Raw genomic sequence first — 19,274 nt, forward strand, 5'->3', positions numbered from 1 at the left:
TTAACACCAATCCAATAACCTGAAACCGATTTGAAAAGGGAAATGAAAGGGGCAGCAAAGCTGATTGTTTGGACCCTCCACATCCCTCTCAAACTGTCTTGGGGGTGAGAGTTTTCACCCCATTAGTCAGCATTGCTACATTACAGAAGTCAATGGAGATTCGAATGAAGTACATTTTGTTCATTATTATACAACAATGTCATGATAATAGACAGTGGCCACTTTATTAGGTACAGGAGGTACTGAGTTAATATTGCTAAATTACAAAATTTAATGGAAATTAGATTGATGTCCAGTGGATTCTGGCTAATTGGTCCATTGGTTAATTGGGTCAGCCACTTATTTGGGACAACTTTTAAAAGAACAAAAACTAATTGAGAACATAGCCAGAATTCCCTTCATTTATTTGGGACACTATGCCTTTTAATTGGGACAGGTCACTGTCTCGCATCATTCAGATGCACATTGTGTGGTTGTTAGACACTACATTGTGCTTAAAGCTGGTTTTAAATAGCATCGGTCGTGTGTGTTTGTGTTCAAAAAGAAGTGATTTTTGTCACTGATAGTTGGCAAGAAATAAGCAGTAAGACAATTCAGAACTGTTTTGTTCACTGCGGTTTCAAGCATTCAGGCTTGGAGATGTCAGAAACAGCTAGGAGTGAAAATGAAGTGATTTCACTTCTTCATCAAGTTAGAAACAACAAAGAATTTGAAAGTGTCGACAATCATCTTGAAAGTTACAATGAAAATGAAGATTTGGAGGATGGAATCATTGAAAGAATTGTATGAAAGCAGTCCACTATCAGCACTAGGTGTCTGCATTGATTTTGTTCATTTACAGTCAATCAAAAGAACACAGCAGTGAATACTGGATGAATTCCTCTCTCAGTAACTATTATGAACTATTAAGAATTTTATAGTACTGTAGTTGTATTGGTAGTGATATAATTTGTTCTGTATTTCATTGAAATATTTAATTTGTTACTCATTTAAATGGTGGTTTGTCTTTCTTTACACCCTTTTAACTATTTTCATGAAACTTCGGCTTAATGGACCAAAATGTATTGGTTCCAATGTGTCCCAGTTAGCCAGAATCCACTGTACATTTTCAGTCGGCCAAACAGCATCTCTAGAAAAGAGCAAACAGTTGATGTTTTGGGCTGGACCCTTCATCGAATTGTTGAAGGATCTCGGCCAGAAACGTCGACTGTTTACTCATTTCCAGAGATGCTGCCTGATCTGCTGAGTTCCTCCAGCATTTTGTGTGTGTTGCTCTGGATTCCAGCATCTGCAGATTTTCTCTTGTTTGTGATTCAGCTGCTGTAAATTCTGTTCTTTATGACAATTAAAAGCCATGCTATTTTAAGATTGGTCTTATCTCACCACCGTTTCCCATCTGGAAGATGGGAAAGATGCTTGTGAGGATACACGTGAGTGCGTGGTGTGTACACAATGGGGGTTTTCATCATTATGACCCGGTCACACTGTCACATGACTTTATATTTTATTTAGCCATAAAAATAAACTCCTGATTCTGAATCTATTAGAATCTCGACTGTGGGAACAACATTTTCAACGAAGGACCAGTGATATTACTGTATGATCCAATGGTCCCTTCTCACCAAACATGAGAGGTCTGTGCACTCTTCTATAATACTCAGTAAATCTGCCAAAGGAAAGGAAATTGCATACTCGATGTATCAGTTTTACATTTATTGGAACATTATGACTCAGACCACAATGATTGAATTCAATTCACTCTCACCTAGTCTTAGCTGCACAATTTTTATTTGAATGAGGTTATAACAAATCACCGTCACTATTATGTGCCGTGTCGTATGACGTAGACGATCATGGAGACCATGAAGGCTCTTGGCAAGTTTTCCTACAGAAGAGCTTCACCATTGCCTTCTCCTGGAAGGTGAATAGCCTTGTGTTGCCTCGTTGTTGACAGCAGCTAAAAACAGTCTATATTTGTACAGCATTTTCATGTTATTGATATTAGTGAGCTCCACATCAATTCACTGTTTAGGAGTGTAGATGTCAGTAATAATCGCCGTGATGTAAGTATTTAACAGCCTGGATTGTAATAGTAACAGTGCTACTTTCTGTCATAACAGCCCATACAGGTTCCCAAAAAATTCAAGTTCAAATTCATTGTCTTACACAGTGAGGGGTGGGGCACCGAGGAGTGTGGTAGAACAAAGTGACCTGGGAATACAGGTCCATAATTTGTTGAAAGTAGTGTCACGGGTAGATAGAGTTGTAAAGAAAGCTTTAGGCACAATGAAAGTATTGAGTACAGGAGATGGTATGTTACTTTGAAGTTGTATACAATGTTCGTGAGACCTAATTTGGAGTATTTTATACAGTTTTGGTCACCTACCTACAGGAATGATCTAACAAGGTTGAAAGAGTGTAGAGAAAATTTACAAGGATATTGCCGGGTCTGGAGGACCTGAGTTATAAGAACAAATCAAATGGATTAGGACTTTATTCCTTGAAACATGGAAGATTGAGAGGAGATTTGATCAAGATATACAAAACTATGAAGGGTATAGATAATGCAAGCAGGCTTTTTCTACTGAGGTTGGGTGGGACTATAACTCGAGGCCATTTGTTAAGGGTGAAAGATGAAAAGTTACAGGGACCATTAAAGGAAATTTCTTCACTCAGGGCGTGATCAGAATGTGCAGTGAGCTGCCATGCAAGCTTGATTTCAATGTTTGAGAAATTTGGATAGGCACCTAGGTGGTAGGGGTATGGAGGACTATGGTCCCGCTGCATGTTAATGGGAGTAGGCAATTTAAATGGTTCAGCTCAGATTAGATGGGCCAAAGGGCCTGTCAATGTGCTATACTTTTCTATGATTCTATGACTCTGCATCACACAATGATGCAGCCAGACAGGAGACTCTTGATGGTGCTCCTGGAGAAAGTTGTTAGAATGGAGGCAGGGAGCCTCAGTGAGCATAGTCTCAGATCTGTGCATTTACTACAACGTGCCCCCTCTGAGATATATTACCAATGTGCTGGCAATTGTTGCTTTTACTGTGGACTTCCATTATGATAAGAAAATAGGTTCCACATAATGGTCACATACTGGAACAGGGTATATTACATTGCATGGCACAAAATCCTTTTGTGTTTTGGAATTAAACTGCAGTTTACCATCAATTGCAAAATGTGACTGATGCCTAATAGCACATTCCACTTGAATTACATAGAGTACTGCATACTGCACACAAGTCTCAGGTGCATATATATAGCTAGGATGCCCATCGGCCCACAATGGCTGTGCTGACCTTTTAACCACCCCTAAGATCAATCTAACCTTTCCCCTCCCACATAGCCTCTGTGTTTCTACCATCCATTGCCTATCCAAGAGTTTCTTAAGTGCCTCTAATGTATCTGGCAAGGCATTCTACACACCCCCCACTCTGTAAAAATATCTACCTCTGATATCCCCCCCATTCTTTCTTTCAATCACCTTAAAATTATATTCCCTCAAGTTAACCATTTCTGCCCTGATGAAAGCCTCCGGCTGTCCCCTCAACCTGTACCTCTAATGTAGGATCAGACGGCAGGACAAAATCATACATTGCAAAAGCATAAAGGTTAGTTGGTCACATGCGTGCCACTGGGCAGCGTCGTCTCCTCGGGCCTGTTACCATGCCTTATCTCTAAATAAATACATATATAATGACGTTCATTAGACTGTGGGATTACCCTACAATTACAGGTCCAGGCTTGTTACCATGTCATGAAATACCATGAAATGTGTTGCTTTGTGGCAGTGGTACAGTGAAAACATGAAGGCTTGCTATAACTTCATATAAATAAATAAATTGTGCAAAACTCTGATGGTGAAGTAGTTTTGATGGGTTCATGTCAACTGTTTATTCCTCTCCATAGATGCTGCCTGATCTGCTGAGTTCCTCCGGCATTTATGTGCGTTCAAACTTCAAAGCATCTTTATTATCAAAGTACATATATGTCACCATGTCTTGCAGGCATATTTGATAACTCCATATTAGAATAATGACCACAACGGAATCAGTGAAAAACCCCACCAATGTGGACATTCAACCAGTGTGCAAAAAACAACAAACTGCAAATACAAAAAAAAAGCAATAAATATTGGGAACATGAGGTGAAGAGTCCATAAGTTGTGAGTGAAGTTATCCCCATGACCACTTGGGTTTCCTCTGGGCCTCGGGTTTCTTCCCACATTCCAGAGAGCTTAACCTGGCTGCTGGGGTTTTCTGATTTCCAGTGATCACGTTTTATTTAGATGTGGTCATTGGTGGGGAGGGCTTTGCCCGTAATGGACTGGGCTGTATCCACTACTTTTTGTAGGATTTTCCGTTCAAGGGCATTGGTGTTTCCATGCCAGGCTGTGATGCAGCCAGACAATATACTCTCTATGGAAGTTTGTCAAAGTTTTAATGTCATGCTGAATCTTTGGAAACTCCTCTGGATTTTCAGATTCTCCAGAATCTTTTGTGTTTAGAACATTTTGATAATGTGACGGTGAAGATGGGTGCCTTCGATGCACAGAATAATTAACGTTCCTTTTTTTAGCTGCAGAATCCAGCCACTCTCCCCTCACCTGGTCTCACATATCACCTTTCAGCTTGTACTGCTTTCCTTCCCCACCTTCCTAATCTGCCCTCTTCCTTTCCAGTCCTGATGAAGGGGCTCGGCCTGAAACATCAACTGTTTATTCCCCTGCATAGATGCTGGCTGACCTGCTGAGTTCCTCCAGCAATTTGTGTGTGTGTGTGTGTGCGCGTTCCAGATTTCCAGGATCTGCAGAATCTCTTGTTCTCCTTTGTTTTTACATTTAAGTAATAATTAATGAAAGAAATTCGAAGCAAGATGTTTGTCATAGTGTTTGTAACTTGTCAGCAATCATTTCACTCACTACAAATCTGATTCTACAACCTACTGATTCACTTCCAAGAACCCTTTACAACTCATGTTCTCAGGATGTTTATCTATCTGCACAGTTTCTCTTCTTTTACACATTGGTTGGTTGTCAGTCTTCGTTTACGTATAGTTTTTCAGAAATCAATTGTATTTCTTTGTTTTCCTGAAAATGTCTGCAAAAAAAAAGATTCTCAAGGTAGCAAATGGTGACATTTCTGTATTTAGACAATAAATGTGTTTGAGCATGGAATGGAGTTTCATTTGGAAAATAATGTTAAACTTCCTTTTTTTAAAATTTCACACGATAGATTCTGCGGATCTGCACCCGATACACTCCAGAGCAGGACACGATGACTTTCTCCGACGGCCTTACACTGAACAGGACTCAGATGCACAATGCAGGTTTCGGGCCTCTCACCGACCTTGTCTTCACCTTTGCCAGCCAACTCCTGCCACTGGAAATGGATGACACCGAAACAGGCCTTCTCAGTGCCATCTGCCTGATCTGTGGGGGTAGGTCTGTCCATTTCACAGGAACATGCTGCATTTTCCTAGCGTAATGCTTCACTGCGCCACTGACATGAGTTTAGTTCCCACCGTTGTCTGTAAGGAGTCCCCATGACCACCTGGTTTGGTTTCTTCCCACATTCCAAAGACGTACTGCTTAGGGTTAGTGACTCGTGGGTGTGGTATCTTGGCACATGAAGCATGGTAACTCGTTGCAAGTTGCCCCCCCCCAGCACATCCTCAGAAGCATTCAACCTTTTCACTGTACGTGCGACAAATAAAGCTAATCTTCATCTTTAACTCAGCTAGAGAGAGTGCAGGAAAGATTCATGGGGATGTTACCGGGACTGGAGGGTTTGAGTTATATGGAGTGACTAGGACATTTTCCCCTCGATCATAGGAGGCTGAGGGATGATATATAAAATTATGAAAGGCATAGATAAGATGTCTTTTTCCCAGGGATAGGGTATTTTAAAACTATAAGTTTAAGAGAGGGAAGAGTTTTGAAAAGGATCCGAGCAGGCAATTTTTTCACACAGCGGGTGGTTGGTATGTGGAATGAGCTGCAAGAGGGAGTGGTAGAGAGTGGTATGAATACAATGTTTAAAGATTTGGACCGGCACATGGATAAGGATGTCTTCAAAGAGCAATGCCTCAAAAAGGTGACAATAACGATCCCCATCACCCAGGACATCATCTCGTCGCTACCATCAGAAAGGAGGTACAGGAACCTGATGTTTTAGAAACGGCTTCTTCCACACCACCAGATTTCTGAACGGACATTGAACCCATGAACATTACCTCACTATTTTTGTTTTACTTTTTTCTCTATTTTTTGCTCTACTTATTTAATTTAATTTTTAAAATATTTATTTATTGTAATTTACCATTTTTTATTATTATGTATTCCAATGTACTGCTGCCACAAAACAAAAAAATTTCACAACTTAAACCAGTGATATTTGACCTGATTCTGAAGTGCAAGGGATATTGCTCAAATACCGAGAATTGGGACTATCTCAAGTAGACAACCTGGTTAGTATAACCGAGTGGGGCTGAAGGGCCTGTTCTGACTACCTCTATGACTTTAAGACTTTATCCCACTCTGTGTAAGTTATCATTGCGACCACTAGCTCATGCACAGGGTTTCAGAGCTTGAGGTATTCCTACTTTACAATCAAGCAGGAGTTTTACAGGAATGGCAATTATTAACAGGAAAACAACTATTCTGTTACTAGCATAATGAATAAAATAACTTATATATTGCCAAAGAAACTTGTATATGATCAGTGTAAGGACATCAAACCCCCTTTCTTAATATTAGCTTCACTTAATGTTTGTATTACATTAATGTAATTAGTTAATTGGCCTTCTCATACTGTCACTTCGTGGAATTCTGTTGTTCCCAAATATCCCAAGGCAGGGATGAAGGTTTGTTCAGAAATATTTTAGTTATTTAGAGATACAGCACAGAGTAGGCCTCTCTGGCCCTTTGAGCCACACTGCCCCAGCAGTCCCCAGAACCCCGATTAACTCCAACCTCATCACGGCAGTATTTACAGTGACCAATTAACCCACCTGGTACCATCTTCACAAAGGGTAAAAGAGAGGCGAGAATGGAGAAAGAGAGCGGAGTCGAGGGGGAATATAAATCAGCCGTGATCGAGAGGTGCAGCAGCCTCACTGGGCCAAAAGCCCTAATTCTGTTGCCATGTCTTATGGTTTCATTGTGAGAAAAAAACAAATGCAGGAAGATTTCCAAGTTCTGCCTTCCCTCTGGAAGTATCCCAGTGTGGAGCTGTGACATCCTCCCTTCAGCGGGTAGCATTAGGGATGTGTAGTGGAGAGTATATTGACCCACTGCATCGCAGTCATCGCAGTCTGGTATGGGAACACCAATGTCCAGGAATGGAAAGACCTGCAAAATGTAGTGAACACAGCCCAGTCCATCACAGGCAAAGCCCTCCGGCCACTGGGAACATCTACACGGAACAATGTCATAGGAAAGCTGTATCCATCATCAGGGACCCCCACCATCCAGGCCATGCTCCCTCCTCACTGCTGCCATTGGGAAGGAGGTACAGGAGCCTTATATCCCACATTACCAGGTTCAGGAACAACATTACCCTGCAAACATCCAGCTCCTGAACCATGTGGATAACTTCACTCACCTTAAATCCAAACCGTTCTCATAACTTGTAGGCTCACTCTTGAGGATTCTGAACTCATGTTCTCATTATTATTTATTTACTGCTTACTATTATCATTTGTTGTTTTGTATTTGCACAGTTTGTCTTCTTCTGCAGATTGTTCGGTTGTCAGTCTTTCTGTGTAGTCTTACATTGATTCATTGACCTCCTGTGAATGCCCACGAGCGAATGGACCTCAGGGTGGTGTATGATGGCATACACTCAGTAGCCACTTTATTAGGTCGTCGTGGCTATCCCTCGAGGTTGAGGCTGATGGTCTTCATTCCGTTTCCACAGAGCAAAGGCACCTGTGCGTGTATTTGTTTAACGTGTACTTGATGTTGCACTCCAAGAAGCACACGATACTTCACAAATCAACCAACTGATTCCAATGGCATGGAAACCACAACGATTGGAGCTGATGGATTTGTTGTAGCCTTCATCCGCCTTCACAGCCGTTGAGTTCGAAGTAGCTTCATTCGCCTGTTCCACCGTTGAGGTTTTGGTTGGATTGTTCTTTGTCAGGGACCTCACCCTCGACCTTACCCGCATGGGTGACCCTACCAGGAGCATAGCTCCAGACGGCATCGTTCTCGGGATCTCAGGACCACACAAGCTTCTCCACCACGACAAGGTGACAATCCACGGAGGAGTTTATTAGATATTGGTGGTAATTATTAAATTGGGCACTGGGTTTATATCTACTTCGATAATAAATTTAATTTGAACTTCAAACTTTAAATCCCAGGTGCTGCCCATCGTAAGCAAATCACACTTATCTGTCAAAGACAAATCATCAGTAGTAGCATGACTTGGTGAAGCTCTTCTAACAAAGTAACCCCGTTTCCCGGAGTGAGGGATCTTCCGCTCAAGGAATAATCTGGATGGTTTACTCATTGTGTGTTAGATTACTAAGGCTTTGAGTATTTCTGGCTCAAACAGAGTTTGCAAAACTTTCAGTGGAATCGTGCAAACGTGGGGGGTGGGGGGGGGGCACAACATTTCCAGCTGCAAAGGAAAAGCACCGAATTTTCCTTCTTTTGAAATTAATCCGTGATGGGATTGTGAAGCTGAGTCAAATTCTTCTCCCACGTCTCTTGGTCTGGTGGTCTAAATCAAAATATAGAACTTTATTTAGAGATACAGCACGGACATAGCAGATCTAATGGTGTTTAATTAATGCTAGAGTTGCAATGGTTTCATCAACTCCTGAGGTGTTTACTGTCACAAGTATTTGTGCTGATCTGCTGCCATCTTCTGGCCAACAAATTTGATCCCAAGTATTTAAATCGTACTGTAGAAGCAAGAATTAACTTACTTATTCTGTGCCTCTTAGGGATATTCCAAAGTTCTTCTTACTGTCTGTGTACTTTAAATTGTAGTCACTGTATCAGGAGATGTGTCAATCTCACACCATCAGTTCACTGCGACTCCCATTCCCATTCCGACATGTCTGCCTATGGCTGTCTCAACTGCAATAATGAGGCCACACCTTAGTGAGTGTGTATGGGACTGGACGGCACAGCCTTTACAGCATCGATCAGGAGGAACTTCTTTGGCCAGTGGATTAGTCAGTGTTGTGGGGGAGAAGGCAGGAGAATGGGGTTGAGAGGGAAAATTAATCCGCCATGATAGAATGGTACAGTAAAATTGATGGCCTAGTTCTTCTCCTATGTGTTTTGGTCTATGGTCTCAATCAAAATAAAGAACTTGAACAATTTTTATTTAGAGATATAACCAGTCCTACGAGCTACACCGGCCAGCTACTCACCTACTTAACCCTAGCCTAATCACAGGACAATTCACAGTGACCAGTTAACCTAGCAACTGATATATCTTTTGGACTGCGTGTGTAAACCAGCCCACCTGGAGGAAGCCCAGGCAGTCAGGGAGAGGAACATACAAATTCCTTACAGACGGCACCTGAATTGAACCGTGAGCTCTGGAACGCTGTGAGCTGTAACAGCATCATGCTAACGCTCTGCTACTGCGGTGCCCTTTTTTCACCTTTTCTGTTTAGTGACTTTTGACTTCAGCATTCCAACTTCTGTCACTCTGAGCTTGAAGGGCCAGGACCAAGACAGCCAAATTGGGATGAATGATAGGTTTGCTAATTGAAATGCCAATCATACAGCTCACCTCTGTCAACCAGGGGACCAGGGTTCAAAGTTCAAAGTTAATTTATTATCAAAGAACATCTATGTCACTATGTACAACCCCAACATTCGTTTTCTTGCGGGCATACACAGAATCAATGAAAAACCACACACAAGATAGACAACCAATGTATGAAAGACAACTCTGCAAGTACAAAAAAATAAGCAATAAATATCGAGAGCATAAAATGAAGAGTCCTTGAAAGTGTGTCCGTAGGTTGTAGGAAAATTTCAGTGATGGGATGAGTGAAGTTATCCCCTTTGCTTCAAGAGCCTGATGGTTGAGGAGTTATAACTGTTCCTGAACCTGCTGGTGTAAATATTCTTTAATAGTTGGAATTAAAATCCTAACTGGAAACTAAGGCTTTCTTGTTAGCGGTAATGTGGGTGGGAGCTAGGCACACATGTTACAGCTGTCATTCCAGGCTTTCATGAGGGAGTTGCTCTGTTAAACCTAAGTTTAGATGCATGAGGAATTTTCCAACCCTCCGTTTTTCTTTCATGAAGATCCTAAAAGTCACAGTCAATTTTGTAGGTATGATTTCAACACTTAAGAGAAGTTTGAGTAAGTACATAGGTAGAAGAGGTATAGATATGGTCTGTGTGCAGCTTGATCTAGGCAGATTAATAGTTTGGCACAGGCTAGATGGGCCAAAGTGCCTGCTTCTTTGCTGTAGTTTCCTATGACTCTTATGATTTATCCCATGATTGAAAATAATCATCTGGTTACTTAAACCCAAGCCATTTGGTCCCTTGTGTCCACCCTGTCATTAGCACACTGATGGCTGACACCTCCACATCTCTTCCTGTCCTCCTTAGTTCCTACTCTCCCAAAGACCAAAACAGGTTGCCACCTTGTTCCCGCATGCTTCTCGCTTCCCCGGGAAAGCAGCAAACAAATCAAAGATCCCCCCACCTGGATGTTCTCATTTTTCTTCCCCCTCCCCATGGCCACACGGGTTTCCTCCCACATACACATTGGGGTTATTGAGTTGTGGGCATGCGATGTTGGCACTGGGTCGAGTCGATAGTAAGGAAAGCAAATGCAATGTTAGCATTCATGTCGAGAGGACTGGAATTAAAAAGGAACAATGCGATGCTGAAGCTCTATAAAGCATTGGCCAAACCTCACTTGGAGTATTGTAAGCAGTTTTGGGCCCCTTATCTAAGAATGGATGTGCTGGCACTGGAGAGGGTCCAGAGGAGATTCACAAGAATGATCCCAGGAATTAAAAGTAAGATGTGAGTCATGTTTGATGACTCTAGGCCTGGGTTTACTAGAGTTTAAGGGAAATGGTCAGGAGGGGGTGGTGTGGGGGCAAGAATCTCGCTGAAATGTACCAAAAAATTGAAAAGCCTAGGTACAGTGGACATGGAGAGAGTGTTTCCTGTAGTGGGAGAATCTAGGACCAGAAGGCTCAGCCTCAGAATAGAGGGGCGTCCTTTTAAAACAGCGATGAGGTGGAATTTCTTTAGCCAGACCCATGGAATTCATTGTTATACGTGGCTGTGGAGGCAAAGGCATTGGGTATGTTAAAGAAGAGGTTGAATGATTCTAGTTTAGTAAGAGTATCAAATATTACAGGGAGAAGGCAGGAGAATGGGGTTGAGAGGGAAAATAAATCATCCATGATCGAATGTCAGAGCAGACTCGATGGGATGAACAGTCTGATTCTGCTCTTATGTCTTATGGCTTTATGGAAATGAATATCTAAAAGAATTTCCTCAGATCTTCATAAACGTTCCTCTTTCTGCTGGCTACAAATTGGCACTGAATTGACATGAGCAGGCAAGTTACAAGTTGCTCAATCATCCCTTCCGTCCACAGCCAGATGTAATGAGTTGAAGAATGAAATTGTAAAGTCAGTCATTGTGATTTTACCTTTGGTCTGCAGATGGCCTGATGTGTTCTGCTGATATTAATCTCTTTATAGATCGGCAAGATCTGGAAAATGCGGGAAAAGTGGACAAACTGCAGGAACCGCTTCTGGAAGCTTTAAAGATTTACATCCGGAAAAGAAGACCCAATAAACCCCATATGTTCCCAAAGATACTAATGAAAATCACAGATCTCCGGAGCATAAGTGCCAAAGGTACCAAGCAAAATAATTATTATAATTATTGAAATGTCAACTGTTTATACCTCTACATAGATGCTGCCAAACCTACACGCAAAATGCTGGAGGAACTCAGCAGGTCAGGCAAAATCTATGGGGTTCTCCATAGCTCACCTGGTTCCTGTCTATACATGCCATCTGACTTGCTGAGCTCCCCTAGCACTCTCTCTCTCTCTGTGTTGCTCTGGATTTCCAGAATCTGCTTGTGTTTATGCCTCTCCATAGATGCTGCCTGATCTGCTGAGTTTCTCCAGCATTTTGTGCTGATCTAAATTTCCAGCATCTGCAGAACTTCTTGTGTTTAAAGTTACTATAATTTACTGTTTCTATGTTTTTTATACTGTTTTATTTTTTCTTGGAAGTAATGATGCTACTTTTTTGAAACCGATTTTGGTAGTGGGGATTTAGTTTTTTGATGTAACGGGATTAGATATTGTCTCCTTATTCAGTCTTGTACAATAAACAGGAATAATTCAACAGGATTATCTCTGAATATAGAAGATAGGACAGTACAGAGCCTTCCCCTCTCTACACCGGCCATCTCAACTCTGATGTAGGGCTATGACTTGAAACGTCACCAATTCTTTTCCTCCACAACCCCTCTGAGATCCTCCAATAGACAGTGAGTTGTTTCAGAGGAGAAAGATTGAAGATGCTTCCTGTGGAAGCTCTCTAAAAGACAAAAGAAGCCTTCTTTTGTGTCACCTTGGCTAAGGTGTCTGGACTTCTGCACAGTGCTGCAATAATTTTATATGTTGCACTGTACTGCTGCTGCAAAAAAAAACAAATTTCATGACATACATGAGTGATGATAAACCTGATTCTGATCTGGGTCTCTGTTGTGAACTGAGAGTGGGAAAGGAGCAGGGAGAGGGGGAGAGGGGAACCATGGCTGGGAAAGGGGGCAGGGTGAGGGGAGTGAGTGGGAAGCACAAGAGAGGCATTCTGTAATGATCAATAAACCAATTGTTGGAATCCAATGACCTTGCCTGGTGTCTCAGGGCTGGGCGTATCTGCACCCGTGCCAGCCCTTGACCCTGGCACTCCTCTACCACCTGTCCCATCCCCCTCCCCTGGCACTCGACCCTCACCATTCCCAGCATCCTTTGCTCCAGCCAGATTTACAAACTCATTCTCTGCTCAATGTTCACAATACGGTTCTGTGCAAAAGTCTCAGCCACCCTAGCTACATGAACGTGCTTAAAACTTCTGCACTGTACTGTCGTCTTGTCTGATGATCTTCCCATTGCAGCGTTGTCAGCACAATTAGTGAACTGACAACTCATACTCGTTCCTTTATTTACTTGTGCATAAGGAAAACAGCATGGCCCCCTGTCACCTAACTCTGAACACAGAAATCCCATCTTTATAGAGAATTTGATTAGTTCATCAGGTGTTCATCCAATAGAAACCATGTTGCATATTTAAATACCAATCATAATACATGTTTCAGGTGTTAACAACCAATTAAATCTATTTGCTAAGAGCCATAAAATGTAGAACAGTGTAGCACTATACAGGCCCTTTGGCCCACGATGTTGTGATGACTTTTAAACCTCCTCTAAGGTCAATCTAACCCCTCGCTTCCTCATTGCCCTTCTTTTATCCTCCACCCATGTGCCTATCTAAAAGTTTCTTAAATGTCCCTAATATATCTGCCTCTACCATCACCCCTAGCAGTGCAGTCCACAGTCTGTGTAAAAATCTACGCTATGTCCCCCGCTATACTTTTCTCCAATAATCTTAAGATTGTGCCCCCAGTACCTTAATAATAATGTACGTGCGTGGAAGAAAATGTATCTCAGGGTAGTACATGTTAACGTATATGTACCTTGATAATAATTTTTCTTTGACCCTGACTTTGGGACAGTACAGTGTCTGCACTCTGTTCTGTTGTTACACTATTTTATACTTTACAACGTTGCAGGTGGAACACCATCTGTATTTCTGTGCACAAAATGGGGCATCACAGTAGCTTAGAGATTTGCATAATACTGTTACAGCACCAGGTACACAGGTTCAATTCCTGCCGCTGTCTGTAAGCAATTGTACGCTCTCCCCGTGACCGTGTGGGTTTCCTCTGGGTGCTCTGGTTTCCTCCCACATTACAGATGTAAGGGTTAGGCTCAGTGAGTTGTGGGTATGCTGTGTGGCACAGGAATTGTGGTGACATTGTGGGCTGCCCAGCACAACCCTTGCTGTTTTGAATTGATTCAAATGACTCATTTTGCTGTATGTTTCAATGTGCACTGACAAGTAAAGTTGATCTTTAATCTCTTTAAAAGGCATTGTAGAGTCTGTGCATCATGTGGGTTTCCTCCTCCCACATTCCAAAGACATACAGATTAGTGGGATAATTGTGCAGTGGGGGCTCATTGGGCCAGAAGGGCCTGTAACTCTAAATTTTTTAAAGAGGTAATGATTAGACTGCAGAGAATAAAACTAGAATTGAAAAGTCTGAAATGCTGAAATTATTATCTGTGGAAGAGAAGCAAGATTGCATTGAGATCTTTATAGAGGTTGTCTGAAAAATACTTGTTCTAAATTGTTAAAATCAAAGGTTTATTTGGACTGGCTGGGGGATAAGGGTGGTCCAACAAAGAACATTCACCGTAACTAAAAAGAGTCTCTCCACCACCCAGGTGCCGAACGTGTCATCACACTTAAACTGGAGATCCCTGGGTCGATGCCACCCCTCATTCAAGAAATGTTGGAGAACTCAGAAGGACATGATCCCCTCGCCCCTGCAGCGGACGAAAGCACAGAAACTAACAGCCGGGCGCTAGAAGCCAATGCCAGCCCCACTGTGTCTCCCAACACCGCAGTCAATGGACCAAACCACCGTGTACCAAACACACAGTGAAATGGCGCAGACTCACCACATCCATTCACAAACGTGGTATTTTCATTGTTATTTTCTTTTACTTTTGTTTTGAACAAGCAAGGCCCGAAGGTCCAGGCTGAAAATGGTGTATTCAACGTTAAAATTGCTGATGCTCTTGACCATAATGGATTTTGGAGTCTGGGAATACTGAGGAAGGAACTTTCTCAGTCAGGTCTCTTCCTCATGGATTGTATGGTCAGCTCAGAGTCTGATACCTGGTATAGTCCATCTGTATATCCACTGTTGCATGCTGGCGAGAAACCATGGGAATGATGGTGAACTCTGATTATTACCTTACTTTGCGGAGTTATTCCTCAATGTGAACTCACTTTCTACGCTGGAGATTCTGGTGCTTTCTTAATGACTTGCATTTCATGTTTCAATACACACACACATACATACACACACTCACACACACACACACACACACACACACACACACACACACACACACACACAGACACACACACACATACACACACACACATACATACACACACACACACACACACACACACACACACACATACATACATACACACACACACACACACACACACACACACACATACACACACACGGCGGTCAGGTGAGTTATGGTTGTGGATTCTCCGGATTATTCTTAATGTTGTGTTTTCCTGCATTTTCTATTCAGATTCGCCTAAAGGCTGGAATTTTACCCTCAATGAACCAGCATTCAGCATTCAAACAGACAAGGACATACACTCAGTGTGGCCACTTCATTAGGTACAGGAGTGGAACCCAGTGTGATCTTTTGTTGCTGTAGCCCATCCACTTCAGTGTTCAATGTGTTCTGTTCTGTTGTAACGTGTGGTTATTTGAGTTACTGTCAGCTTGAACCAGTCTGGCCATTCTCCTCTGACCTCTCTCACTAACAAGGCATTTTCACCCACAGAGCTGCTGCTCACTGGATATTTTTTTTTCTGTTTTTTTGCAGCATTCTCTGCAAACTCTAGAGACTGTTGTATTTGAAAAGCCCAGGAGATCAGCAGTTTCTGAGATACTCAAACCACCCTGTCTGGCACCAACACTCATTCCCCAGTCAAAGCCACTTAGATCACATTTCTTCCCCATTATGATGTTTGGTCTGAACAACAATTGAACCTCTTGACCATGTCTGCATGCTTTTATGCATGAGGTGCTGATTGACTGATTAGATATCTGCATTAATGAGCAGGTGTACAGGTGTACCTAATAAAGTGGCCACTGAGTGTACTTTACCTTCTTTTACAATGAAAAAGAGAGGTTGATATTTTAATTTTTTTAATGCTGTTGTTAAATACTGCTGGTGATCGTTTCCCACTGGCACACAGTTAGCCAACACGACCATGTTCTTTGTATGCGTGTTTACATTTCACAAGCACTTAAATAACAAATTTTTTTAAGGAAGGAGAAAGCATTTCTCTGCAGACAGTAATATGATATTTTTGCAGTTGAGCTTTTTCCATTTCACGTTCGCTTTGTACTAGCATCCAAAGCTAGTCGAATATGTTTTTCTTTTATTATTTCAGCTGGGCAAATTCAGCAACAGATCAAAACGTAAAAATGAGAAAGCTGCATGCTGTCGCAGTAAAGGTAGCCTCCAAGGCACAACACTTTTTAGTGTAATATTGTTGTTTTATCTGCTTGTTCATGAGCCAGTAAGTGAATTTCACCCGGTGGCTGACGCACATTATATCTCTCTGCAGAAGCGTGTAACTATTGTAGATTTATTCTCGAGTACAGTAATTTGAGTTTATCAAATCATTCTCGTGTATAAAACACTAGTGGGATGTTGTTTTTTTAGCATTAGGACTGCTCCGTACTTTTACTGGCTCCGTTTGTACATTGAAATTGTTTAACAATGCCTTCTATGTTCATATACTGGTTATCTTTTCCATTACGTTTCCTGGCAAAAGAATAAAGTATATTTATTTTACCGTGTGCTCTCGCGTTATTTCTTTTCCCTGCAACTTTAGTTTATTTCATCTTCACCGATTGGAGTTAACTGAGCTTCCAAAGGAACACACAGTCAAAAACAGGGTAGCAGTGTTTGTCTAGAGTGCAAGTTTCACCCTTTCACCCTGAGACCAAGCTTCGCTTCATGCCAATTGGATCGCAACTCAAAACAAAAAGTGAAATTGGCCTGAGGGATAATTGAAACAATATTTGTGTGGTTTTCCATCCACAAGAAAGCAGGAAAGTTGACCAGCTCACCACCCAACGAGATCAGGCTGAATTGAACGCTACCATAGTCAGCCCTTAAAGGTACAGCCATGATGGAATGACTCAATGAGCTGAATGGCCTAATTCTGCTCCTTTGTCTCATGGTTCACCCACTCTAGGCAGCAACAACCCCCGTTATCGGTATTGGATTCTTATTATCACATGGAGTAATTGAGCAATACAGAATAGATACAGACCCTTCAGCCCAACAAGTCTATGCTGACTAGCATTCTCACCCAACTAGTCTCAATTTCCCGCACTCTGCCCTTCCCTCCATGTACCTATATAAGTGCTTCTTAGTTGATACTATTGTACCCGCCCCGGTCACTTCCTCTGGTAGCACATTTCATACACTCACCACCCTCTGTGTGAAAAAGATGTCCTCAAGTCCCTTCTAAATCTTTCCCCTCTCACCCTAAATCTATACACCCTAGTTTTGGACCGCCCCCACCTGTGGAAAAGACTGTTTCCCCATCCACCTTATCTATACCTCCCATAATTTTAAACACTTCCATGAGGTCGCCCCTGCATTCCAAGAAATAAAGACGCTGCCTGGCCAAGCTCTCCCTATAACTCAGGCCATCTAATCCAGGAATTGTGAACTCAGCCAGCTCCATCGTGGGCTCTAGTCTCCCCAGCATCCAGGACGACTTCAAGGAGAGACGCCTCAAAAAGGTGATGTCCATCATTAAGGACTCCCATCAACCAGAACTTTCCCTCTTCTCATTACTAGCATCAGGGAGCAGGTATAGGAGGCTGAAGGCACACACTCAACAATTCAACAACACTTTTTTCCTCTCTGCCATCAGATGTCTGAATGGACATTGAACCCATGAACACTACCTCACTACTTTTTTTCTCTTTTTGATCTACTCATGCAATTTAACTTTAAAAAAATATATATATATATTAGTAGGCAGCCATTGATCGCAGGGAATCATGTGTTTGTGCCCTCTCCAGGGTACAAGCCCAGGTGGGAAGATTTGAAGAACCGGCAGTGGGTTCCCTCTCTCCACGTCACTGATGTAGTCCGAGGGAAGGACAAGCACAGATACAGCTTGTCACCAGTGTCATCGCAGAGTTTGCCAGAGTGAAGCTGTAAACAACATCAAACTGCCTTAGGGACCCCGGCTCCAGATTTCTTCCTCGGGATTTACTCCCAAAGCCTATGGCCGCAAGGCAGCGGAGGTTTAAAATCAGAGTTTCCCTTCTCCTAGGTGGGCTGCCGTCAAAGGCTGACGAGCCCCACCTGCCCGAAGAAACTGGTTTTGAGGCACCAGTGGTCTGCCTTTGCCCCTTGTCAGTAGAAACAGTTCCACTGGGACTAGTAGCTAAGCCACACGTGAAGGCCAAGAGTTGGACTTGGTTGTCAGAGGCTGTTAGAGTCACACACCATTTGGAGCACTTTGGCTTATCCCCACTACCACCCTGGCTGTGACAACTTTAGGAACCAAATACTTACTGTAACTTACAGTTTGTTATTAGTATGTTTGCATTGTACTATTGCCACATTTCAGGACGTAGGCTGGTGATATTGAACCTGATCCTGATTCTGAAACATCCTTGAGAATGATTTCTGCATTCTTTCCAGTTCAGCCACATCTCTCCTATAACAGGGTGACCAAACCTGTATGTCGTACTCCAAGCATGGCCTCACCACTAACTTATAAAACTGGAATGTAATGTCCCAACTACTAGACTCAGTGCTCTAACCAGTCTGCTAAACACCTTCTTCAGCACTCTGTGCACCTGTCCACATGTAGTGAAAATACATAACATAAAAACATAAGAAATAGGAGCAGGAGTAGGCCATCCGGCCCATCGAGCCTGCTCCACCATTCAATAAGATCATGGCTGATCTGTCCGTAAACTCAGTTTCATCTACCTGCCTTTTCCCCATAACCCTCAATTCCCCTACTACGTAAAAATCTAACTCTTATCTAAAATATATTTAGTGAAGAAGCCTCAACTGCTTCCCTGGGCAGAGAATTCCACAGATTCACCACTCTCTGGGAAAAAGTTTCTCCTCATCTCCGTCCTAAATCTTCTCCCCTGAATCTTGAGGCAATGTCCCCTAGTTCTAGTCTCACCTACCAATGGAAACAACTTTCCTACTTCTATCTTATCTATCCCTTTCAAAATTTTGTATCTTTCTATAAGATCCCCTCTCATGCTTCTGAACTCCGGAGAGTATAGTCACAGGCGACTCAATCGCTCCTCATAAGTTAACCCCTTCATCTCTGGAATCAACCTGGTGAACCTCC

General features: G+C 42.4%; 1 protein-coding gene across 2 annotated transcripts in view; it reads left to right on the forward strand.

Moving 5' to 3' along the window:
• Nucleotides 1-16,723, forward strand: part of LOC132378243 (retinoic acid receptor beta-like) — a 205,980-nt gene extending 189,257 nt beyond the window's left edge. For both annotated transcript variants that reach the window (XM_059944989.1, XM_059944990.1), the window contains 3 exons: nt 5,240-5,444; nt 11,718-11,876; nt 14,543-16,723. In XM_059944989.1, coding sequence (XP_059800972.1) covers nt 5,240-5,444; nt 11,718-11,876; nt 14,543-14,763 — 585 coding nt within the window. In that variant the 3' untranslated portion in view covers nt 14,764-16,723. The remainder of the gene's footprint in view (nt 1-5,239; nt 5,445-11,717; nt 11,877-14,542) is intronic.
• The last annotated feature ends 2,551 nt before the right edge of the window (nt 16,724-19,274 follow it).

The sequence above is a fragment of the Hypanus sabinus genome, chromosome 20 (genome assembly GCF_030144855.1).
Source record: "Hypanus sabinus isolate sHypSab1 chromosome 20, sHypSab1.hap1, whole genome shotgun sequence".
Taxonomy (NCBI): domain Eukaryota; kingdom Metazoa; phylum Chordata; class Chondrichthyes; order Myliobatiformes; family Dasyatidae; genus Hypanus; species Hypanus sabinus.